General features: G+C 42.3%; 1 protein-coding gene and 2 non-coding genes across 8 annotated transcripts in view; 1 reads left to right on the top strand and 2 right to left on the bottom strand.

Annotated features, from left to right (window-relative positions):
* The window catches only part of CTPS2 (CTP synthase 2), a 107,424-nt gene that overhangs the window by 22,383 nt on the left and 58,740 nt on the right, over positions 1 to 26,301 (bottom strand). For all 6 annotated transcript variants that reach the window (XM_020886770.2, XM_070462639.1, XM_070462638.1 and 3 more), the window contains exons 14-16: positions 16,488 to 16,584; positions 4,549 to 4,604; positions 2,510 to 2,606 (exon numbers count right to left, since the gene is read on the bottom strand). In XM_020886770.2, coding sequence (XP_020742429.2) covers positions 2,510 to 2,606; positions 4,549 to 4,604; positions 16,488 to 16,584 — 250 coding nt within the window. The remainder of the gene's footprint in view (positions 1 to 2,509; positions 2,607 to 4,548; positions 4,605 to 16,487; positions 16,585 to 26,301) is intronic.
* On the bottom strand, positions 20,354 to 20,426 carry TRNAE-UUC (transfer RNA glutamic acid (anticodon UUC)). The gene has a single exon. It is a non-coding gene; the product is annotated as a tRNA-Glu (tRNA).
* On the top strand, positions 23,915 to 23,987 carry TRNAG-CCC (transfer RNA glycine (anticodon CCC)). Its single transcript has one exon. It is a non-coding gene; the product is annotated as a tRNA-Gly (tRNA).

The following is a 26,301-nucleotide window of genomic DNA, read 5'->3' as shown; positions in this document are numbered from 1 at the left end:
GGCGGATTCTCACTCACTGAGACACACCTGGGAAGCCCGTTTTCATTTTTACTTCTTACTTACTAACTAAACAAAGGTTGAAAATCCCCCAGAATACCCCCCAGAATAAAGCTTTGCTATACAAAATGGTAGCCCTTGGCCACAGGTGACCATTTAAATTCATTCAAATTAACTGAGCACATTTTAAGTGCTGAAGTGAAGTGAAGTCACTCAGTCGTGTCCGACTCTTTGCGACCCCATGGACTGTAGCCTACAAGGCTCCTCTGTCCATGGAATTTTCCAGGCAAGAGTACTGGAGTGGGTTGCCATTTCCTTCTCCAGGGGATCTTCCCGACCCAGGGATCGAACCTGGGTCTCCCACATTGCAGGCAGACGCTTTACCATCTGAGCCACCAGGGAAGCCATTTTAAGTGTGAAATAGCCCCAAACAGCTAGTGGCTACCATACTGAACAGGGCAGAATACTCCATCATTGCAGCAGGTTCTACTGGACAGCTCTGAATTCAGAAAATTCCAGTGTATAAATCCTCTATAGCATATCTAGGAAGAAGCCTCCTTGAATTAGAGGGACACTCAAGTGTGAAAGCTTGGTGAGAGGAATGCCCTCTCCTCTCAGGAAAGTGTCCCCTCAAGAAAAGAAGAGAAACCATTTGTCCTTAGAAAAGAAACCAGTGCAGCTTTTAAAGACGTGATGAATCCTGCAGCACAGCATCTAGGGATGTCTCCGAAAGAAGCTGACAATAATTGTGTTTTTGTACCACTACGGACAGAAGGTGAGCAATGGATCGTGTCATAGCCAAGGAAAGAATATTTGAATGAATAGACCATTGCTCTGAATCACTTTATTAAAAAAATCCCCTATACCAAAATGAGGAAAGAGACTGAAAAGGTTTTATTTTAATGATATTCTACCAGTCAAAGTGTCTTTTAAATAATGCTCTTAATTGCTTTGAAACATACTCTGACATTATACTAATCACAAGTTTTGTTGTTTCTTTTAGAACTCCTTCAGGAATGTAGAGATTCATGGATATGGTAAGAGTAGCTAAGATCAAAGTCTTCTGGGAAGTTTTCCTTAATAAAATGAACTCCCTTGCAGTCAGCTTTTTTAAAATTTCAAGGTTTTATGGCGGGTCTCATTTCCTTTCCAACCCACATGAAATTTGAAACTGTCAATAGGAAATGAAACCCTTACAATGAAAGAAGCTTCTAAGTGTTTGCTGATAATAATGAGAGTCAGGAGAATTAAAGAGAATAATGTAGTTGAACAAAGTAAATAAACAATAATTTGCTTAAGAAACTTCTCTGCCCTCTCACATACCAGACTTACGAGACTTCCAACACAAAACAGCGATCCACACTATAAAAATTATAAGTGATGGACATTTTTATCAAAAGAACTACAGAAAATATATCCTCATATTCTAATTTAAAACTTCAGGCATGGATTGATAATCTTAGGTGGAATGTCCACTGAAAACAAGAAGAACAACAGTCCCACAAAAGTGGTGGCAGAAGGCGGCTATGGCCTGGTTTAGATCCAGCCCCTCCAGTGACTAGCTGGATGGCCCTAGCAGGTTTCTTAACCTCTGCACTCCAGTCTCCTCTCTAAAGTAGGAATAACATCACCTGCCTTGTAAGTTACATAGGCACACGGAGTCCCTAGCAAGGGGTCTGGTGAGAAGCATCCAGTGAGTGCATGCTCAATGTCCACTGCTTGCCTTCTTTCTGGGTCCAGGTAACATGCCACTGTGGTCAAAGAAGCCTTTCCCAACTTCAAGTGTCCTCCCTGCTTGGAACTCTGAAGTACCTGAACAGTTTAGAGACAGAAAACGAAAGGGACAGAGAAAAGGAATCTGAAGTAGAAGAACAGTGACATGGGTTAAGATGGAAAAAGAAGTAGAAAAGTTAGAAGAGTAAGTAGCCCACGTTATCTGGAGCCCAAATATACAGATTGGAAAGGTAGGTTCTAGAAAATGATGTTACCATTTTTAGAGCATCCTGTACACACTAAGCATTCAATAAATGAGGGCAAGTTTATCCAATAGATCACTGTCATATGTACTGCACAGTCGGTTACCAGTAGTGAGGAGAACATCAGGCCATTCTTCCTCAGAGGTGGGAGAAAGCAGAGTGCTCCTCAACAGTGGGCTGCCTGCCTTTCCCAGACCATTGAACTCAGAGGCTAGGAACAAGAGACACCCCAGGAAGCAGGCAAGGATGCTAAGGAAGCATACTACTGAAAAAACTGGTAAGGCTCTGAACACTACATCATTTTATGGCAGTTCACATAAACAGAGCCCAAAATAATTAGTATTATAAGCAATCTGTTTTTTCATACACCTTATATTTAGTGCATATTATTTCTATTTAATTGAATATTTATTTCAAAAGAGAGAGGAGAAAAGAACAAACAAAATGGGTCTCAAGTTATATCTTTGTATGCACACAGCTGACAAACAGACATTAGCTCACAGCAAAAAATTTTCAAAAATGAAGACCCCACTTACTTGCCAGTTCAATGATTTCCATCCTCTCTCCATCAACATCCTGACCTACAAAACTTAAGTCTTTCTGCTCAAGTTGGCTGATTAGGCTAGGATTCACCTGGAAAAACAAGAAATTAAGTGTCTTTGGACAGCAGAGCAATACAGACATATCTTATGAAAATGATTTTCCATTTTGGTGATGCTCTAACTAGTAATTTCTATTTATAGTCAAACCTCAAAGCCTATTTTTAAACTCATAATGAACCTGAGAAATAGTTTAATCACAGCCCTTAAATCTGGAAGGCCCATCTTCTGTTGCCCAAAGATAAGTTTCAAAAAGTAGGACTCTGAGATTACACCAAACTAGAAAGTTTCCACACGTGAAGGAAACCATCATCAGAATAAGGAGGCAGGGAATTTCCTGGCAGTTCAGTGGTTACAACTCCTAACTTCTACTTCAGGGCTCCTGGGTTCAGTTCCTGGTTAAGGCACTAAGATCCCTCAAGCCCACAGTGAGGCCAAAAGACTAACAAACCAAACAAAACAAGGCAACCTACTGAATGGAAGAAGGTATTTGCAAATCATACATCTGATAAAGGGTTAATATCCAAAATATATAAAGAACTCATATCCTTCAATACCAAAAAAGAAAAATTTTTAAATGGGCAGAGGATCTGAATAGACATTTTTCCAAAGAAGACATACAGATGGCCAACAGGTACATGAAAAGATGTTCAACATCACTAAATGTCAAGTAAATGTAAATCAGAACCACAATGAGTTACCAGCTCACACCTGCTAGAAAGGTTATCGTCAAAAAGATAGGGAATAACAAATGTGAGAAAGGATGTAAAGAAAAGTCCCACAATGGTGATGGGACTGTAAATTGGTCCAGTCACTATGGAAAACAGGATGGACACTCCTCAAAAAACTAAGACTAAAACTACCATATGACTTAGCTATTCAACTTCTGGGTACTTATTCAAAGAACATGAAAACTCAAATTCAAAAAGATATATGCACACTATGTTCACTGGAGTATTATTTACAATAGCCAAGACATGGAGACAACATAAGTTTCCACTGATGGATAAAGAAGATGTGAGAATATATATATATATATACATATATATATATGTGTGTATATATATATATAAAACAGAATACTACCCAGCCACAAAAAAGAATAAAAACATGACTTTTGCAAAACAAGATGGATGGACCTAGAGGCTATTATGCTAAGTGAAATAAATCAAAGAAAGACAAATATGATTTCATTCACATGCTGGGTCTAAAAGAAAACAAAACCAATGAACAAACAAAATAAAACAAAAACAATTCACAGAGAACAGAATAGTAGTGACCAGCTGGGAAGGGGGTTGGAGGGTAGGCAAAATGGGTGAAGGGGATCGACTGCATGATGATAGATGGTAACTAGACTTTCTCTCTTGAAACCTTGAGACTAGCTTTTTATAGCCATCCTCCTACTTGCTTCTTCCCTTGAATTATGTGTAATAAACTATCTCTCCCCAAATGACAAATCTACTTGAGGACTGAAACTATCTTATTTCTCATGTGACTAAACCAAAATCTTTCTTTATATATAGTTACATAATCGCTCTAAAGAGAAGCTTGGAACAAGTTTTCTACCAAAACACTGGTTATAGATGACACCTTGATGACATGATTCACAGCCCCTTCCCTCATTCATGTCATCAGTGGCCCTTTCCCAAACTTTTCAGCCTCTCCTTCACAGAAAGTGTTTCCTCATCTAAAATCAAAGTGGGGTCCCACCTGTTTGTCTCAATCTTAACCCCATATGCATACATGTGTGCAAGCTCAGTCGCTTCAGACACGTTCAACTCTCTGTGACCCACCAGGCTCCTCTGTCATGGGATTCTCCAGGCAAGAATACTGGAGTGAGTTGTCATTCCCTTCTCCATGGGATCTTCCTGACCCAGGGATCGAACCCACATCTCCTGAACTGCAGGTGGATTCTTTACCACTGAGCCACCGGGGACAAGCCCTTACTCCACAGTAATTTAGTGTGACAGATGTACCTCATATCGATGTCTGTGTCTTTCTTCTATGAAAGGTACATCACCATAAAGTTTCCCTGTAAAGATATGAAAGTGAAATTAATACTGGAGTAATCACCTTTGGAACCACATCCATGGCATCTGTGTGGGAGAAATCTCTTTGATCTCTGTCTATCAAAGGCCTAAAAATGAACTAGACTTTAGATAGTAATCTCGATTTTCTTTTCTTATAGGACAGTGAGAGCTCCTTTGAAACCCTGAAGCAGTTCTCAAGTAAGCCATTACCAGTGTGCAAAGGGAACCGCAGCGAAGACTCTCCTTTCACACGCCTGCCTGCAGGGCCGAAAGCCCCAGTGACGTCTGCACCATAGTACCTGAGCAGATTAGTTAACAGGGCTCCTTTTACAAAAGAAGAAAATGAAACCAGGGGAAGGGAAAAGAAACCAAAGGACTTCCCCAAAGCCCAGGCCCGCTGGCTGCATAGTCCTGTCTGGAGCCCAGACCTCCTTACTCCTGGTCCAACGCTTTCTCCACTATGCCAGCCACCTCTGCTTTCACATGGTACTGGCCACACTGGTTTACATCCCACTTTAAAAATATGCCTACACTTTGACTAAAATTTGACCTCTAAGAATTGACCCCAGAAAACAGAAACAAGGACACAGAGGTAACCATGAGGATGTGACCTGCTGCGTTCTTAGCAGGGGACAATCGGTAAGCAGTGTCACCTCAGGAACAGAAGGCTGCTGGCATGAATGAGGGCACAGTGCCATGCACAGTTCTCACCCAGGGGTGTGTAGTGCGAATCACACACGGGCCTACTTAGACAGGCCTATGTTGCAGTGGGGGCCGCAGCCCAAGGCAGCAACTTGGGAATATCTGTCTGGGATGGACACAGGGGTCAGTGGGATGCCCAGTGACCCAGTGTAAAGTAGCCAGGAGCAGGGTCTGTCACCAGACACCTCTCTCTCAAGAACAGGCCCCAGGGGGCACATGGAGAAGCAGGGTGGCCAAGTGGGTTACAGCACCGGAGCCGCTGCAGCAGCACTAGCCCTCAGCATGTAGAGCCCAGGCTCAGAGCCCGCGGACAGGAAGACCCCGTGACGGTGCTGGAACACGCGGCCTAGCCCCAGCAGAATCAGGAGCAGGTCTCCACTCCACAGGCAGGGGGTTACCAGACTCTCCAAGATGTCATCAGGCCACGGAACAGGATGTTTCAACCAAGAAAGACCCAATGCCTCACATCTCATTTGAGCTTTTGACCTGGATAAAGAAAACGCAAACTGACTGTATTCTCTATGACTTGGTATGATCAATTATCGTTCCTGAACTTCCACTTGCAATTCTGTGCATATAGACTGAGTTCCCTGGTGACGATGTTAATGACAGTGAATGTTGAAGGTATGTGCTTTAGAAGAAAAATGGGCAATAGTAGGAGCCAGGAACTCCTTTGAGAAAACTCCAACATGCCTCTGCCAAGGAGTCATTTGAGACAGAGCCTTTGTACTCAAACTATTGGTTCATAAAAATGAAAGAAAAATTGGAAGACAGTAGCACGATAATGCCCAGTTTGAAAAAATGGAGACACATATCATGAAGTTACAAGAAAAAGCAGCTGAAAGATCTGAACCTAACTTTGGGAGGATTCTGATTCTCCTCTAACCTCTGATTTTGTCTTTGATATTCTTCTAGTTCAAAATGTCTTCTCTGCTTCCTTCATTAGAACAGATGGCTAAGCAAATCCAGTAACAGAGTCAGCCAATACTAACAGGTGGTGAAGAAAATGGAGAACCCTCCAAAGATAAGGAATTATATTGAAGAGTTATACTTGAGTCATTGCGACTAGCAGGATATGGTGCAAACTTTTGAACCTGTGTGGCTTGTGCCTCCTGCCTGGCTTAAGGCAAACTTTTGTTTGCTATGAAATCACAGAGGTGATAGGAAGAGAGGAGGTAGAGTGACTCTGGAGCCAGACTGCCTGGCTTTAAATTCCACCATATCATGTAATGGATGTGTGCCTTGGGCAAATTACTTCACCTCTCTGCCTCAGCTTCCTCATCTATAAAATAGGGGTAATGATAGTCTCTACTTCATGGCGTTGTTGTAAGGAATGAATAAATCAAAACATGTGATGCACCTAAAACAGTAAGTAAACCATGTGATTGCTATTGTTATCTCTAGACTATGAAATCTAAACAGAAAGAATAGAAGCTAGAACATAAGTTCTACAAGATAACAGACAATATAGGGACCCGTTCCCTCAATTCTTGTGACTAGTGTCTAGCACATAGGCAGGTACTCGATAGATATTTGTTTAATGAATGAAGCATATATATGGGAGGGTGTATATGGTACATGATGGAATGTTTACAGAACTTTGGAAATGTTCTGTGCACTCAAAATCTTAATCACTGACAAATCTATTAAGAATGAATTGATGAAATTAATCCATTGTCATATCTATAAAAAAAGAAGCAAGTAGCAGCAAAATTTTAGAAAAAAAAATCTGATAGTCTTAGGACCTACAAAATACTCTCAATGTAGGCAGCAAGACCCCAACAATGCATATAACAGCATCATCAGAAACAAAAACTGCCAAATGACACCATCTCCTTCTCTAATTCACTACTGGGTAGATTCTGGCTCATATATAAAATATATTTAACCACTAACAGTCCTGCCAATCCCCACCCTCCTGTTAGTAATCCTAGCATCTGAACCTGAACCTTTCTCTTTCCTTTTCAGAGCAAAAACCTCCCCCCTCCCAAAAGCTATACAAGCTGAAAGGTGGGAACAATCCAAATGTCCATGGACAGATGAATGGATAAACAAGAATGGTATATACATAGAATGGAATATTATGCAACCTTAAAAAGGAAGGAAATCCTGACACACGCTACCCATATGGATGAACCCTGAGGACTAAAAGCTAAATGAAATAAGTCAGCCACAAAAAGCAAATGCTAGATGACTCCACATCTATGAGGCACACAGAGTCGTAAAATTCTCAGAGAGAGAAAGCAGAATGGTGGTTGCAGGGGTTGGGGGCAAGAGGAATCAGAAGTTGTTAAATGGGTAAAAGTTTTAGTTTTGCAAGATGAAAAAGTTCTGCAGATCGGTTGCACACCAATGTGACTATACTGGATTGTACACATAGAAACGGTTAAGACAGCAAGTTTTCTGTTATGTGTATTTTAGTACAATTAAAATTTTTAAAGTAAAAGGTATACATCCTCATTCTTGCCCCCATCATTCCCGCTTCTTCTGAGACATCCTTTATCCAAACCCCTCATCCCTACCCTTTGCAACCCAGCTTTTGTTTCTGTCATTTTACTGAACTGCTCTCTAAAACCCAGCAGATCTGTCCTCAGTGGGGACCCGAGTAATGCCCCATCCCCCATCTGTGACCTCTGCTCCTCTCTGGACTCCCCTTGCCCCGCCTACCTGATGTGCATCCGCCACTGGGGACAACTGCCCAAACTTAATGCCCTCCCTTCCTCTCCCACCTTCACTACCCCCAGGAAGCTGTCAGTCTGTCAGTCGTATGCTCCCTTTCTATACCTCCTGATCCTTACCTTTCACCTGGCCTACACATTCCCTATTCTCAGAGGGCTGAAGGAAATCTCCCAGAGCGTGTTGCTGTTCAGTCGCTCAGTCATGTCTGACACTTTGCGACCCCATGGACTGCAGCACGCAGGCTTCCCTGTCCTTCACCATCTCCCGAAGTTTGCTCAAACTCATGTCCACTGAGTTGGTGATGCCATCCAACCATCTCATTTTCTGTTGCGCCCCTTCTCCTCCTGCCTTCAATCTTTCCCAGCATCAGGGTCTTTTCCAATAAGTCAGCTCTTTGTATCAGGTGGCCAAAGTATTGAAGCTTCAGCTTCAGCATCAGTCCTTCCAATGAATATTCACGGTTGATTTCCTTTAGGATTGACTGGTTTCATCTCCTTACTTTGCACCCATAGTGTGCAAAAGCTAAAATCACTACCTGATAAGCTAGAGCTCTCTATGTCTATGCAAGAATTTGTTACTGTTTGTCTAATTCAGAGACCCCAAGAGGCTGCCCAGAGTGCAGATTTTTGGTATATTTGGCTTGCACAGTGTTGGCAAACACAAGTGTTTTTATTTTTCAAATAAGTTGCCAACATTTAAAAATCAGGAAGATTTCTCATAAAACTCTGGATTTCCAGATTCTCTTAAAAATTTAGAAGCCTGGCAACAGTGAATCCACAGTTCTTCATGTGACTATCAGCTGTAGCAGTTACTCTTTTGATGGGTCAAGTGCTTGTCAACTTGTCCCAGGCCTGACCACTCCCTATGGCCTCTCCAACTCTGAGGCCCACTATAATAGCCACTGATTGTTGAGCGTAAGCCATGGCATTTCCTACACTTGGCCATGTGACTCATTCACATTCCCTACCTGGACCTACTGGCCCAGCTGCTCAATCCAAGGTTGATTCAGTGTCCCTCTCAAGCCAACCACCTGGTTTCGATTGGCTTTCAGAAGCCAGGGGTGGGTTCTTCACTCCCTGAACCTCCAGCTCTCCTCCATGAGACACTCCCCATGAAACCTGTGGAAGCCTGTTTTGGGGCTCTGGGCATGAGGAGGCTCAGCTCTGGGAGCTGTTCAGGGGTTTCCATCCCTTCTTTGACTAAGGTCTATCCATTTGTCAAAGTGAGGTGGTCAAGAGTTCAGGCTCTTAAATCAGCTCAGTCACTTTCGAACAGGTGACTTCACCATGCTGCAATGCTGTTCTCTTGTGCAGAACGCATCTGGATCCCAGGGGTATCGAGAAGGATAATTGAAAAAGATGCCCATCGTGTCCTAGTGACTAGTGCTTAGAAAGTGCACAGTCTGGGCCAGTTGCTATCTTTCTCCTTCTCCATTTTTCACTTTTGGATTTTAGCAAATCAGTCCTTTAATTTTTAGAAAACATCTGATTTTATTTTTCATTATCTGCTTTTATCTCAGTTTTCTATCATGAAAATGCAAATTTTCTAGTTTAATATTTTCAAAACTCTTTCTGAGATTTTCTGCATTCTTCTGCTAGACCATAATGGCAGGTTGGGAGCCAGGAAACCAGAACAGAGGGGCTGGAGAGAACACGCAAGATGAAGGGGCTGCCTGCCCACAACTCCTCAGCTGGCCTCTCCTTCCCTCCCACCATCCCCGTGGGAGTCCATTCTTAATGCAAGCCACTCACTGAAGTTTACCCCAAGCACTGAGAGAATCATAGGTCAATACAATAATCTCTCCCCATTCGTGATCCTAACACCACACTTGAGTAGTGTTTTTTGTGCCAGGTGCTGTTCTAAGGACCCAGACATAACTAAGTTAGCCCTCACAAGGCCCCCCATGAGGCAGCAGCTCTTCTGATGTCGATTTTCTACACACAGAACAGAGGGTAAGCAGCCACAGCCAGTGACTGAGAGCTGGGGCTAGAGGGGGCTCTGATGGGGTGGTGTGCTCCAGGGGCTGGGCTGTAACCACTCCCGGAGTTCCCACGGGTAAAGTGCTCAGGAGAGAGCTGGGCCAGTAAGGGAGACATAAACGCTTTCATCCCTTAGATTATGTCCCAGCCCTGTGAACCCCCCTATCCACAAACACACTTTGCTGGGAAAGCCCCAGCAACAGGCAAGAAGCAGCCAGAAAGAAAAGGGACTCCTAGTGTGTGCTATCCACGGAGTGGCGGGGAGGCTGGCCCACCCCTCTCCCAAAGCCCACCATGCTCCTTTCAAACTCCTGTCTCAGTACAATATGTTACCCTGGCACAGTCTTTCCGGGTCCCTAAATCCCTGGTGATTTCTTTCAAACTGTTTTATAAATCACCTCATTAACCCAGCCAAGGTTTTTTGTGTGGCATGGTTTTTTTTCTCAAACTTCCTAACAATCTAATCACACCACTAACTGGAAGCTGTTTTTCTCTATCAACACTTGGATAAGAGATAAGAAAGCTAAAGCAGTTTTTCTGGCCTGAAAATTTCTCCCCCTTATCCCCATCTCTTTCAATTCTTTCCAATTTGAGATTGAACCACTCTGCATCTCTAATGCCATGAATTTTACCCAGATCCTTAGTACAGGGACTCATGCAATACCTTCCTAACTGGCCTCTTGCCTATGTTCTCTCAAAACAAAAATCTCTTTCTCTTACAGTAAAGCAGAAGTAAGCCTTTCAGTGAAGTCATCGTCCTTATTATGAGGAAATACAGACAAGGTCCCCAGAAGCAATTACGTCTTTTCCTAAACTATTCAATTTCCACCTGCTGCATCCAGACAGCTTCCCTGGCCTCCTGCAGCCTAGACTCTGCCGCACTGGCTAGCGGCTGGGGTCACCGTGGGGAGATCTCCCCAGTCTCCTAGGCCAGCTGACGTCTGCCAGCATCATCTCATCGTCCCCGTGTTGTCTGTCCTGAGGATGAGGGTCATGTTAGAACTCTGCTGGGAAAGCATCAGGATCTGGTCTCCAGTTGCAGGCACTGTGCTGCTCCTAATTCCTTCCAATATGTCATGCTGTGTCCACTACTGGACTGGACACCTCTGGAGGGCAAGATAGCATCCACTCGATTTTAACAACTCCACAGCCCTGCACACACAGTGCTCGATAGCTGGCTCTCTCCCTCCTCTGCCTCCAGAGTGCCTCCTCAGCACTCTCCCTGCTTCCAGCCCTGTGCATTCCTGATTCTAAAGGCCAGGGTACTGTCTTGGAGGGCAGAGTTACATGGACTGCTTTAAACCAGGTTAACTCAAGTACCCCTTGCATCGCACACCCACACCAGATTGTGCAGTATTTAAACATCCTATGTGAATGGTTGAAATAATGAGTACCTTCTGCGGGATGGCAGTTTGGTTTAAAGACCACACTTGACATAGACAAAACAGGCTTCCTTTCCTGGATGTCTTAGCAACAGGTCTGGGACCTGACCAAAAAAATTAAGTCGGGGGCCTATAATATTTTGGAGACACTATCTAACAAGTTGTCAGCTGTCCCCTGAATAAGCTCTGAACACTGTCTGAATTGCTTTGTCCTTTATTATGTCCCCACCTCTCACATTCAATTGAGAGTCACAAGCAAAATGATAAAGTTTATTTCAGAAATCTTAAAACCCTCTCATATCAGAGAGTGCTCTCCCCAGCTCTCCTCTTACCTGAGCCTGACCCCTCTCTAGCCACACCTCATTCTACGTTTCTCACTCTTCAAAGCACCCCATTTAACACTTAACTGCTCTGCACTGTATCCCCCTACTTTTCAAAAGTCATCTAATGAGTTAATCAACCAAGTAATGTTTCACTATAAGCAGACAAGTCCTACCATTGACATTCCCAGATAAAATATGTGTGGTTTTTTAAGTGAGGTGTAATTTACACCTCAGTTAAAATATAACATACAGATCTAAAATGTTTAAATAAAATACACAGATCTAAAGTGTCTGACAAGTCTAACAATCCTGAAATACGTAAAGAGTCACATTTTTGGAGAGTGATCATAATGGTGGGTTGTAGAGCCAGGGCCATGTGTTCCAGTAGAAGACTAGAAATGGTATGAGAAGAGCGGTTGGGGCCTTCCACCCCACACACCCACAGTGAGCTGTTTCACCTCTGGGCCCTCCACTTCCTCAGGTGATCAATACAAAGACTGGACCAAATGGCTTCAGAAAGCCCTCTTGAACTTATTTTGTCACTAAACAGGATACGTAGGCAGACGAGCAGGGAGCTGTCCATGCCCGAGGAGGGCAGCAGCCTTGAGGCCTAGGCCTCCCGCTTCAGTTAGCCTGTGCTTCTTTTGTTTAGATCAGGTTTCTGTAAGACATGGCAAACCCTGAGGCAGAACAGGATTTCCCTAACTTTGTTCAGCCCTCGAACCAAGAATGGGTTTTACATTTGCAAATGGTTGAAAAAAGCCAAAAGAAAAATAATATTTCATAATGCATGAAAATTACATGAAATTCACATTTCAGGTCCCATAAATAAAGGTTCATTGGAATACAGCCAAGCTCACTTATTTGCATATTTGCCTATGGCCGGTCTCACAGTACAACAGAGTTGAGTAGTTGCATCAAAGACCACATGGCTCCAAAATAGAAAATACTTACTATCTGACCCTTTACAGAAAAAGTTTAACAACACTTGCTTTAGACCATCTAGGTAATAGACTGTGGGCTGGTATTACTCTCTCTTCCCGTGTTTAAGTAGAGACTTCAGGATAGATTTCCAGGAACTCTTATTTCTAAAAACCCTTGAACTAGCAATGGGCAATTCCCTACACACTGTCATTAGTCCCTTAATAAGAAAAAGCCTTTGCAGACAAAGACAACACATATATACAGAATACAGGGCAGGAGTGATCCTCTGGGAACACATTTCTTATAAACAGAGCAAATGATGATTAGTAGTACATTTGTCCAAATCAGTTCACTCCTATAACCTCCACTCTAGAAAACTCAAGTTCAACTCATTAAGTGCATACATGAAATATGTACAGCTTTTCTGTATGTCAATCATACCTCAATAAAATGGTTTAAAAAAAGAAAAATCAAGTTCATAATTTCCACAACACTTAAGGAACTAACATGTGACTAAGGAAGAACAAGGAATTGGTCTTGATGAATGTAAAAATGAGAATTATTACTTCCCTGGTGGTACAGTGGATAAGAATCTGCCTGCCAATGCAGGGGACACAGGTTCAATCCCTGGTCCAGGAAGATTCCACATGCCTTGAAGCAACTAAGCCCGCGAGCCACAACTATGAGCCTGGGAGCTGCAACTACTGACACCTGCACATCTGGAGCCTTGTTCCACAACAAGAGACGCCATCGCAATGAGAAGCTTGTGGACCACAACAAAGAGTTAGCTCCAGCTTGCTGCAACTAGAGAAAGCCTGAGTGCAGCAATGAAAGAAGACCTAGTGCAACCAAAAGTAAATAAATAAACAGACAAATTTTTAAAAAATAAAAATTAGAATCATTTTAGTAATCCAGCCATTCCTGGATTAGGAATCCACCTATTCCTGGATTAGGAATCCAGCTAATCCAGTCTATTGATACTGTTAGGCTTTGGTCCTACTTCAAATACTTCTTCTTTTAGACGTCCTAAGTAGGACTAAAAGAAGTAGGACTAAAAGAAGTCCTACTTCTTTTACTAAAAAAAAACTTTACCTTTCTGTTTTTCCATTTAATCCACAGCATTTCAATCACTGGCCTATAAATCAAATTTAAATAAAGAATGAATAGCATCAGGAATTCCCTGGCAGTTCGGTGGTTAGAAGTCTGGGCTTCCACTGCTAGGAGCCCAGGTTCAATACCTGGTCAAGGAACTAAGGTCCCACAAACCATGTAGCACAGCCAAAACTAAATAAATGTATTTATTTTAAAAATGAATGATTGGCATCAAAATGCTTTCCATCAAAACTATAAATTATTCTCATAGGCAATATAGGCAAATGTATTTTTTTTTAATTCATTTATTTATTTTTGGCTGTGCTGGGTCTTTGTTGCTACATGGGCTTTTCTCTAGTTGCAGTGAGTGGGGGCTACTCTCTAGTCGTGGCGCGTGGGCTTCTCATTGCAGCGGCTTCTCATTGCGGTGACTTCTCTTGTTACAGCGCACAAGCTCTAGGGGTGTGGGCTTCAGCAGCTGTAGCACATAGGCTCAGCAGTTGCAGCTCCCAGGCTTCAGAGCACAGGCTCAGAAGTTATGACACATGGGCTTAGCTGCTCCTCGGCATGTGGGATCTTCCCAGACCAGGGATCCAACTCATGTCCCCTGCATTGGTAGGTGAATTCTTCACCATTGAGCCACCAAGGAAGTCCTGTTCATACCATTCTTACAGAAATGTGTTAATTAGGGAAAACAAAAACCTACAAATAAAGGGGCTGACTAGAGGGGGAAAAAAGTCCTTCAAAAGAAATATGCCAGCTTGGTTAAAAAAAACAACTCCTACAAAAGAAATATGCCATAGGGGAAAAAAACACTATGGTGATATTTATTTTTATATTTGTATGACAATCAACAGAGCCATGGTCACATCTCCAACACAACCTTTATGGAGACCTGTGGAAAATCTCACACAGGTGGGAAGGCAAAACAATATGTCTCCTGGGGACCACAAGTTCATATACTCATATGCCTTTTGCAAACTGTGAAGCATAATTTAAATTTAAGGCAGGCCTGAAAGCAACCCAAATGTCCATCAACAGATGACTGGATAAACAAAATGTGGTCTATCCACACAACAGACTATTATTCACCCATAAAAAGGAATGGAGTACTGACACATGCTACAATGTACATATATCTTAAAACATTATGCTAAATGAAAGAAGTCAGAAAATCCTGTTCCATTTATATGAAATATCCAGAATAGGCAAATCTATAGATTGTTAATAGATTAACATAATGGGCTTAGGGCCAGAGGTGGAAGGGTGGTGATAGCTAAAGGGAACAAAGTTTCTTTTTGAGGTGATAAAAATGGTCAAAGCTTGACTGCAATGATGGTTACCTAACTCTGTGAATACAATTTAAAAAAAAAAACAGTGAATTGTACACTTTTAAAAGATGAACTGTATGATATTTAAATTATATCTTAATAAAGCTGTTTAAAATTTTTTCAAGGCAAGCAAAAGATGTTAATTAAACAACAAGTTTTTGGGATGTGTTTAAGATTCATAAAAACTGTCAATGCTATTTTTATGTCTACTGTAAAGAAAAACAAATCCTAAATCAGTCTTATTTCCATCAAGACAGCTAAAAATTTTAAGTATACTGAACACAATGCTCTTTTTAAAAAGCTTAGTACAATTATAACTGATCTTTTACAGCAGATACAATTTTAAAAGATGAAATTCCCCACCATCCATCTTTGCCTCTTAGACCACTATTTGAACAAAGTTTCAGAGTATCTGGAAACATCTGAAAGCCAAAGAATCTCTGCTAATACCTATGAAGAGAAAAATTTTTTATAACACTGGCTTCTCATCCAGAGAGAGAAGGGAAATGTGTACACTTTGAAACTTGTCCTTTTTAAAATTTCTTTCTTGCTAGGAAGCTTTATATTTCTTAGAAGTTTGTTTATCAGCCTTAAAGGAGAAACTCATATTTCTAGTCTTATTAAGCTTCAGGTGAAGAAGGCATTTTCCTAAGGTATTCTTATAACTTCACAGGAACAATGCTGGATGCCCGAGATATCTGGGTTCCTGCCTCGGCATCCGCCCAGGGGTGGTGGGGGTGTGGGGGGAAGGCAAGCAGCGGTGGTCTGTCCTGGCCACCACTCAATTCTCCATAATCGAGCACAGTGCACAAGGTACAGAGTAGGCACTGTGATATATTTATCAAGGTGAATCAAGAGCTGGGGGTTACATCAAGTTATTCTCAAATCATTTTAATTTATGGGGAAAAGTTGCACAGAAATTTGAATAATTTCTGTGATCAGGATCAGCAAATATCAGCAATATATAGAAGATCAGCAAATATCAGATGCTAAGGCACATCATATTTTCCTTGTCCCATGCTGGAGCTACTCAGGGAACAGAGAAATAGACTTCTGATACATAACTGCCCCTTCCCAAGAAGTTCGGAAATTTAGTGGCTCAAAGCAGTCAGACATGAAACAGTTAAACAGGGAGCCAGTTTCCAAGTAGTGGAGAGAACAGTGGCTTCACAAGAATTGAGCTGGAATCAGGACTGCCCCAGTGCAGGGTCATCTCCAGGAGCATGGGTAAAACACAAAGCAGCCCACTGGCCAAGAAATGAGCCCACTGGTGGAGAAGAAATGAGAAGGGGCAGGCACGCGTGTTCTACCAACCCTTCCAGGGAGAGGAACGGGGATGCAGGAGAGGCAGGGAGGGCAGAGGCAGGGAAGGGGTGAGGGGGTGGAATGGAAGAGCTCCAGGAGGGCTGTGGCCTGGCAAGGCCTGCAAATGATGCCTGCAGAGCTAGAAAACAAATAATCTGAGAAACTTACTTAATATTGAATTTTCAGTTTTGAAAACAGTTCTTCTTATTCCCAGCCTCATCGTTCCTCCCAAATTGCCAGGGTTGTGCTCCGGCATATCAATCACCTTAGGAAACAAAACAAGCCCAGTTTTGGATCTTGCAAAAACATTATTTTCCAAATTTCAAGCTTTACTTTTAGGGGATGCTCACCGAGTAAGGATGTTCCCTAAAATATAAAATTCGATCATTCCTTCCAGTTTTCCTATTCAAACACGGTTATGCTTTTATACACTCCTCACAGTATGCTGCCTTTTCGTCTCTGCTTCTCATCTTTCATTCAAATCACAGGTACAAAATTTATTGGGAGCGTCTTCATGACCTCCCTCCTGTCATTATTCAAACTCAGTTTTGGTCAATGTTCACACTTCAAGTTCTGGCCTTCTGGGACCTTCCACGTTGGTCTTCATGTCCCTCATAATAATAACCCTCTCCTGCCGCCCACTCTGTTTCCTAAAGATTTTCTAAAAGCAAATGGCATTAATACAGTCAGCTATTGGTATCTGCAGATGCCGAACCCATGGACATGGAGGGCTGACTGTACTTATCTGCAGAAAATCTTTAGAAGGATTCCTTTTTCTTGGCCCGTGCTGCAGCATGCAGGATCTTAGTTCCCTGACCAAGAATCAAACCCGTGTCTCCTCCAGTGGAAGCACAGAGTGTTTAACCACTAGACTTCCATGAAAGTCCTCTAGAACGATTCTTTTTATTAAAAATATATATCATCTATTCTAGCATATCCCATAGCTCAGAAACCTAAGCATCACCCTGGATCTCCCTCTCCTTCATCCCTCACATCCAACGTGTCGAGTTGTATCCACTTAGCCACTCCAGACTTCCTGCATCCATTCACACAGTTCCTACTACACCCATTACCATAGCCTTTCACCCAGGCTGAGGACAAAGCTCACCAACTAGCCACACCCCACATTTACACACCCCCCACTACCCTGCACACTGCAGGCAGAGTGGTCATGGTATTTCTCCTGCTTAAAATCCTTGACTACGTGGTATTGGCTCAGCCGAGCCCTTCGGCCTCATTTCCCATGACTTTACCCTCCCACCCCAAGCCAGTCACCGAGCCCTCCGGCCTCATTTCCCATGACTTTACCCTCCCACCCCAAGCCAGTCACCGAGCCCTCCTTCAGTTCAAGTGCATCTTCTTTCCTGCCACCAGGAGGACTCTGACCATCTCTCACTCCCCTACTCTCTTTTCCTAAATTAATCCATCCTTAACTTTAAGATCTTAGTTCAACTGTCCAATCTGAGCTTCCTGGGAACTGATCCTCCCAGGCATCACAGCCTAGTTGGGGTCCTCTAGCAACATGTTCCCTGTCACTGTGTCCCCTTCAGTTTGTGTGAACATTGCTTTGTGTGCCAGACTGAATCTCCAGGAGCTGGGCTGCTTTTCGCTTTTCCCGTTGCATTCCCAGCCCCCAGCACACACGGAGCTGCAGCTGGTGTGCGCTGGATGGATGCATGGAGGACTGCATGAACTCAGAACTTCAGATTTCAGATTTGTCTTCAGGATTAATTCACAGAAACGCAGAAACACGTGATTTTTATGAAAAGCCTGTTCTTGTTCATCATCGGTCTATTTTCTCAGTTCTGTTCACTACAATCTCATGGTTTTACTTCACCTTTTAAAAGTTGTTAAAAAAGACTATAGTTGGGTGATTTAACCTGTTCTAATGGAATTGCTCAAGTTTCCTCTCATAAAACCTTTCTGTCCTTGTTTTTTTCTATACCTTAACTACCACCTAGTGCTCTACAGGAAACCTTGACAACTGGAATTTTCCAAGAACTTGTCTGATCTTATCAATGCCCCAGGACTTTCTGAACCACCTGAACCCTGTGGCCCCAGTATACTGTAAGAGTCATTGAGGGGAAGGGGTGGAGAAGAAAACTTGACTACATGCCTTGGCAGATGAAGCGCTCAGTTCTGAAGTGCTCTTGGCCTTGGCATGTCTTTCCTATCTTCCTGGGTCAGCTAATTACAGCTAGATTAAGTATTATGGGAGTGAGGTGAGAGAGGGCATTAGCTTCCAGTTCAGAAAGCTGCGCTGCTAATAAGTGCCCAGCCCTTTGGGTATTTTCTACAAAAGAGCAGATAAGACTATAGTACCTGCCACAGACTCATAAGAAGTCCTAGACTGATTCACAGCTTCAATTTCCACTTCAGTTGAAGACAATCTGAATCCTTTAGAAAGACTACAGCAATAAACTCCCCTGGTTTCTTCTTGTAAGTGTAATGTGATGCTTCAAGTCACCCTTACTTACTGTACTGGGTTTTTCCACTCAGGAAGAGTGTTTTTTTCAGTTATTAGCATGTTTGGAATTCAAGGACTGTTCTGATATAAATCACTGAGAATGGTGTCAAATGACCCAACTAAGAACAGGAATCCTGCCTTACTGCTTACTTACTTGGGATGAATCTGACAAACACAAGGCCAGAAAACACTTCCAAAAGAGATATTTCCAAAAGCTAAATGCAGTGGGCACAGGGCTGCCTAAGGGTCTTAAATATTCCTCCAACATAGGGGGAAGTCTGGAAATTCCTGAAAGAGCAATATAAGAATATTACTTAGATACATGAAGGTAAATATCAAGAGAAACAGCTATAAGAGTTGAGGGTGGTAAAGAGAAGGTGCGGATTACTGAATTTTTTCATTATAGACTTTTTGCAATTGTTGGCTCTTTCAACTTTGAACACAGCATTACTTTAACGAAAATACAAATTGAAGGCCCAAATGTGAAGGCCCAATTTCACAATATATCATGTAGGCCTTCCACTAGGGTATTTGTTCACATTATCCCCACTGTTTTCATAGCAATAAGTAAGACCTTCTCCTAAAATGATAGCACAGAAAGAAATCCCAAGGTGTAACTGCCATGGTGACCCTCCAATTAAAATGTGCTACCATAGAAACCACTGGAGAGGCCAAGAAAATGTTATAGAAAAGATGGGGGAGCGGATGGAAGTAGTTTTCCAACTCTGAATGATGCCCTGAACAGCATTGAAAGAAGAAAAGCAGAGCGAGAACCGACAGGAGGCCTCATCCAGTGGATGCCCATCATACACTCACTAGAAGAGCATCCAGGCCAGGCACCAGCTGGGGGACACAAACACACCAGAAGGGAACAGCCAGGGAAGGCAGAGACACAGGGCATTCCTGGCCACACCGGGCCCAGCCATCTGCCTTGCAAAGTTGTCAGGCTGTCCTACCAGATCTAAAGATGACAATAAGACTGCCTCTCAGGTTACAGGTGACCGGATTCAGCAACAAAATTAAGGAAACCATCTTTGTTCCTGGCATTCCTTCCACAAAAAGCCTGAAGAAATAGGAGAACATATCTTTTATCATTACTAGGGTGGTTAAAGAAAAGAATCTCAGAAATCCTTTAGTTTAATCCCCAACATTTCCAAAATACCCTAGATTTTGCATCTAAGAGGAAAAGGCTTCTACCGTTGCAAAAAGGGTCGCCTTTGCCCATTCTGAGCTTGCCTAAATACAAGCTGTCACATGATCCCCACTATAGATCCATCCTTTCTTGGAACGGAGCCACAGACCAGAAGAAAAATAAAAAAAGATCAATAAGTAACGAATATTGGCGGTGATAAAGCTTTAGGAAATGTAAAAGTGTCATGTAAGGATAAACATGGCCCTAATTAACTTTTACCAAAGTTTCTGTAGCCTATGATAAAAGTGTAATGTGTTTAAGACTTCGGGAGTCCTGAGTGCCTTACACAAGAAAGTCTAGGGAAGTTAGACTCCCTTATCAAAAATGAAATTCCTTTTTTTTTTTTGGCCACACTGCATGGCTTGTGGATCTTAGTTCCCCAACCAGGGATTGAACCCAGGCCCTCAGCAGTGAAAGCACAGAGTCCTAACCACTGGACCACCAGGGAATTCCCAAAGATGGAATTTTTAAATGGCAGTGTGAGAAAGAATGCAAGCCTTCTGACCTACCTGACAGAGCCCTGGTAAGCCCAGCTTCTCCCATGTCCCTGGCCTCTGGACATTTCATCTGAGGACACTCGGGGAGGCTATCTCCCAGCAGATCGTCTCCAGTAGCTAGCCAGCTATAACAGCCTCCATCATTGCAGATCAAATATAAAGCCTCCCATGTGACACTCAAGTTCCACCTCATTCAGGAACCATCTATGCTCTTCCTACATATTCTAACTTATGGTTTCTACCTCAGCTTGGACAAGTCCATGGCCAATGGCACCTCTGCTTCTGTCCCTACAACTCTACTACATACATATTGCCTCTTCACTACTTCCCCTGAGATGGCTGCTCCCCACCATCCCACATGGGCTCATGCTTTAGGGGCACCTTCCAGTTCTCCTTATCACACCATACTTAATACCAATGTTATGCTCACCCTATCAAAGAAATGACCTACACATTGCTAATTCATTTCAAGTAAGCGGTAGGCTGAATAATGGCTTCCCAAAGATGTCCAAGTCCTAGTCCCCAGAAACTATGAATATGTTGCCTTCCATGTCAAAAGGGATTTTGCAAGCCTGATTAATTAAGGCTTCTGAGATGGGACGATTACCTGGGGTTATCTGGGTAGGCCCAATGTAACCACAAGGTCTTCATAAGAGGAAGCAGGAGGGTCAGAATCAGAGATGGAGATGTAACAATAAAACAGAGGTCAGAGTGAAAGGGAAAGAGGGAGGTTGGAAGAGGCCACATGGTTGGCTTTAAAAATGGAGGAAAGGGCCATGAGCAGGCAGTCTCTAGAAACTGGAAAAGGCAAAGAAATAGATTTTCTCCTAGAGCCACCAGAAGAAATGCAACTCTACCAACCCACTTCTGAGCTCCAGACCTGTAAAAAAAGTAAAGTTGTCACTACATTGGTGGTAATCTGTTACAGCAGTGACAGGAATCTAATATAGTCCTTTACTGTATACAACTTTAACCTCTTCAATCATTTCATATATGCATCTCCTCTCAGAAACTAAAGTATGGCCTTCTCACACACAAGGACTAGATCTTTTTTTAGCTCCACCAGAGTTCAGCACAGTGTCAGGTTCGGATCAAGCACTCCATCATTAAATCTCCCTGAATTTTAATTAAAAATTAACAGAGGAGGCCCAGGGACTGGTCAGTGAGCCTACATGGAGTAGAGAGTCTCTGAGATCAAGTTGCAGACAGAAGGGGAGGGGCAGTGGGCTGTTCTGAGCCTGAGGCACACTGGGCCCAAGCCCAACTCCCACCTGATACACGTGATACAGGGCCAGCACTTTCCTGCAGCCTCAGGGCACTGTGAGGACGGAATCTATAATGAAGAAAGTATCGAGCAGTCTTAGAAACATGTACATATTTTCCAGCTTTTGAAATCTGTTTTTTTCCATCAGTAAAGAAGGTCTGTTATTTACACCAGGAAAAGAAGACTCATACTTTCAGGTGTGATTATGACACAAGTCTAAGTCCTACCTCTGAGCCTCACACTAACACTGTTGACCAGCTTTCCTCACAGAAGCCTACTCCTGAGACTGGGCAGGTGGCATGGTGGCTGAGAGTGCAGCCTGGCCTTGGACTTAAATCCCAGCTCTGCCAGTTCCCAGTGATGCGACCTTGACTGGGTCCTTGCCCATCTCCATACACGAGCATCCACTTCGCAGGGATGCTGTAGGACTTCTGGAGCTAACAGGTCATGTGTGGAGGCAGCTTCCCTGGTGGCTCAGTGGTAAAGAATCCACCTGCCAATGCAGGAGACACGGGTTCAATCCCTGGTCCAGGAAGATCCTACATGCCATGGGCTTAGTGGAGCAACTAAGCCCATGGATACAACTGCTGAGCCTGCGCTCTAGAACCACAACTACTGAAGCCCACTAGCCTAGAGCCCGTGCTCAACAACAAGAAAAGCCACTGCAATGACATGTTTGAGCACCACAACTAGAGAACAGCCCCCTACTCATCGCAGTTACAGAAAAGCCCATGCAGCAATAAATACTCAGTAGAACAAAAAATAAACTAAGTAAATAATTTTTTAATTAAAAAAAAGAAAGAAAGTCACTCAGCTGTGTCCAACTCTTTGCAACCCCATGGACTATACAGTTCATGGAATTCTCTAGGCCAGAATACTGGAGTTGGGTAGCTGTTTCCTTTTCCAGGGAATCTTCCCAACCCAGGGATTGAACCCAGGTCTCCTGCACTGCAGGCAGGTTCTTTACCAGCTGAGCCACCAGGGAAGCCCAATTAAAAAAAAAAAAGGCAGCCTTCAATAGTCATGGGTTAGGAGGAACCCAGGGCAGAGGCTGGAAGTGGAAGGTGAACTCCATCATGGACGTGTCCCTTTTAGGGACAACAGTGCTCTGGAAGTCAGGATCTCTTCCAAACCTCAGCATCAAAGACAATATGAACCCAGAGACAGCACCTCACACCCATTTTGCTACGGGGAGCCCAGAGGTGCTCTCTGAGGCACTGCTATTGTGGTCTTTGAGTAGAGTAACCCGGCCACCAAAGCCTGTAGTAGCCCGAGCTTGTAAAATAAGTTACTCTCGGCTTTCCTAGGAAAAACTGAAGTCTGTCCAAAGATCAAGCAATTGAACAGTCAGGTGAAATAACCTTTGCCTCTCCATTTTTCCATTACCCATCTTGTGCCTGTCATTTTTTCCGCTTTCTCTGGTTTCAAAATGCACTCTTTTGAACACACCCTATATTTATCGCCCATCTCCATACATTATTAGTTAATGTTTCATAAGAATATTTATTGGTGGATTTCATGTTTCCCACTTCAGGTTCACCCCCAAGCTTGAGTCTACAGGTGAAGAGAAAAATAAGAGACAAGAGAGGTCACTGGCAGAGGTGAGCAAGTAACAATACAAGAGGATCAATGGGGTGTTTTTCCAGTTCTGTTAGCATTTGCTGTTTAGTCGCTAAGTCGTGTCTGACTCTTTTGCGACCCCATGGACTGTAGCCCACCAGGCTCCTCTGTCCATGGGATTTTCCAGGCAAGAACACTGGAGTGGGTTGCCATTTCCTTCTCTAGGGGATCTTCCCAACCCAGGGATCAAACCCACATCTCCTGCATTGGCAGGAGGATTCTTTACCACTGAGCCACCAGGGAAGCCAAACCCTCCATCAGCGTTTACCACAAGCCTAACTTCTGACAACAAGCAGCACTGGGCCTATTTTAATCAGAGGTCCTCCCTTGAAACTAGAGATATGAAGCCTAAAAGATTGTTAACCAATACTGTTTCAAATGTTTTTCTTAAGAGTTAGTTTTATATATACACACGCTCACACATGTGTAATATATACAATATGGCATGTGTTATAGATAATATATATTATGTCATACAATATATACTTGTTAAAATCATATAGATATACTGTTATTAAGATCATATATAATTATTAAAATCATTTCTTTGGGATGTCCCTGGTGGTCCAGGGGCTAAGACTCTGTGTTCCCAATGCAGAGGGCCCAGGTTCAATCCCTGGTCAGGGAAACAGATCCCATGTGCCACAAGGAAAAGATCCCGCATGCCACAAGGGGAACGAAGTAAATATTTTTAAAAATCATTTCTTCAATATAGACTCAAGAAATAAAACAATTACCATGTTGATTTTAGCTCACAAGTGCTAATTTGAGAGAACAGATGATTTAAGATGCTATATCAACAATTGACAAGATGTGAATACAGGCTGTGATAATGAATGGCACTGTGGTTGTGCAGGAGGATGGCCTTGCCCTTAGTAAACAAGATGCTGAGGTATCTAGTGGATGTCTGGATATCTGTAACTGATTCTAAAATGGTTGAGGTGGGAAGGGTTGTCCATAGAAAAAGAAAGCAAATGTGGAAATGTTAGCAATTAGTAAATCTGAGCAAAAGTTGGGTTGGTATTCATTGACTTTTCTTAAAAATTTTCTGTAGATTTGAATTTTTTTTAAAAAAAAATGTGTTATATGAAAAACATATTTCTTCTCATAATCATTCAACAAAAGCCTCCTTCCTCCCAGGTAAAACAGAGCATAACTATAAAAACCTGAGAAATTCTCTAAAATCTTGATTAAAATACATTACCAAAATCAGAACACTATTTTTTTATATTTTACAAGTAAAAGCAAAATGCCTGTCTTTACGAAGTGAGTTAGCACACAGTCAGTATTATGCATGGAAGTGTCTCAGTCACTCAGCCATGTCCAACTCTTTGCAACCCCATGGACTGTAGTCTGCCAGGCTCCCCTATCCATGGAATTCTCCAGGCAAGAATACTGGAGTAGGTTGCCATGCCCTTCTCCAGGGGATCCTCCCAACCCAGGCATCAAACCCAACGTCTCCTGCATTGCAGGCAGATGCTTTACCATCTGAGCCACAGGGGACCCCACTGATGCATACCATAGTCAAATAATCTGTAATAAAGGCTAGAATAACATACACAAGACAGCTAAAATGCATGGAATGATCAAGTCTCAGGATTGGTGGAAGCTTTCAAGAATCTCTATACATAAGATTTCACATTTGTTCTTCAAGGTAAATAAGGCCTTAGAATTTTAGAACTGAAAAGCATACAGAGAAGTATAGTGCAATATTTCAATCTTGAATCTGTACATAATTAACAAAGGGTCAGAGAAAAATAAATAAAAAATAGAAAAGGTCCATAAAAGTATGGATGTATACAAGTATTTAAATGCTTGTAAGTGCTTTTAAAGTTGATCTGGAACCCCTTCTTGTGAGTTACGATCAGTATTGGAATAATGTTCCTGGGAAATGTCCTAATTCTTTCATGAAACTCTTTCCAAGAGAAATAAAATTAAGTTACCAAATTTAAATTTGGCAGTTCCAAAAGTTTTAAGTAATTCCAATTGAATAAAAGTAAGTCAACTGTTTTCACAAGTTTTTAGAATGATTAACAAAATAGATTTGGCAAGGAAAAGCAATGAAGAAATAAAAAGCACATATGGGAACAATAAATAATGAAAAAGTTGAAAAAAAGACCATGCTACTCGGCAATACTGCTTTGCCAAATGAAACCACAAATTATTGTGTATCTTCCCCCCCACCCACTTCTTAAACCTGCTTCTTGATGATACTTTACTCATTATTATTCAAAAATTTAAGCCGCTTCCGGTGGCAGGGTCTGGGGAAGGGGCGGCAGGCGCCATGTCGGGCCGCGAAGGTGGCAAGAAGAAGCCCCTGAAGCAGCCCAAGAAGCAAGCCAAGGAGATGGGCGAGATAAGGCATTCAAGCAGAAGCAGAAGGAGGAGCAGAAGAAACTAAAAATAAGAGCTAAAAGCTAAGGCATCGGGGAAAGGCCCCCTGGTCATGGGTAGAATTAAGAAATCCGGAAAAAAGTAAACTGTCTCTTGCACCTGAGGCAATGATGACCCTTAGTTCCATTTCTGCGTAAACATGTGAATTCCTTGCCATAACATCTGTTGCCATCTATAACTAGAATAAAGTATTGTCTTGGAAACCATTATACATTTTAGAATAAACTTTGTAAAAAATAAATACAAAGGGACTTTAAAGGCTATAAAGAAATTTTTCAAACTATTTCGTATTTGATCTTTCATTTCAGCATTTTTTCTTAATGTACAGAAAATTATTTTTTTCAAAAATAAATAGGAAAATAATTTATAGGAATAATTATTTTGAAAATTGTTTTTTCAAAAATAAATAGGAAAATAAATAAATAGGAAACTAAATTAAAAAAAAACAACCCTCCATATTTGAGCTTTCTGAAATACGAACAGTGAGAAAATATCCTAATTCCACTTTGGAGAGAAAATATAATCTAAGGAGTAAAGAATCCAAGCGT

Source organism: Odocoileus virginianus, unplaced genomic scaffold (genome assembly GCF_023699985.2).
Source record: "Odocoileus virginianus isolate 20LAN1187 ecotype Illinois unplaced genomic scaffold, Ovbor_1.2 Unplaced_Scaffold_6, whole genome shotgun sequence".
Taxonomy (NCBI): Eukaryota; Metazoa; Chordata; class Mammalia; order Artiodactyla; family Cervidae; genus Odocoileus; species Odocoileus virginianus.
This window is presented reverse-complemented; position numbering and strand designations above follow the sequence as displayed.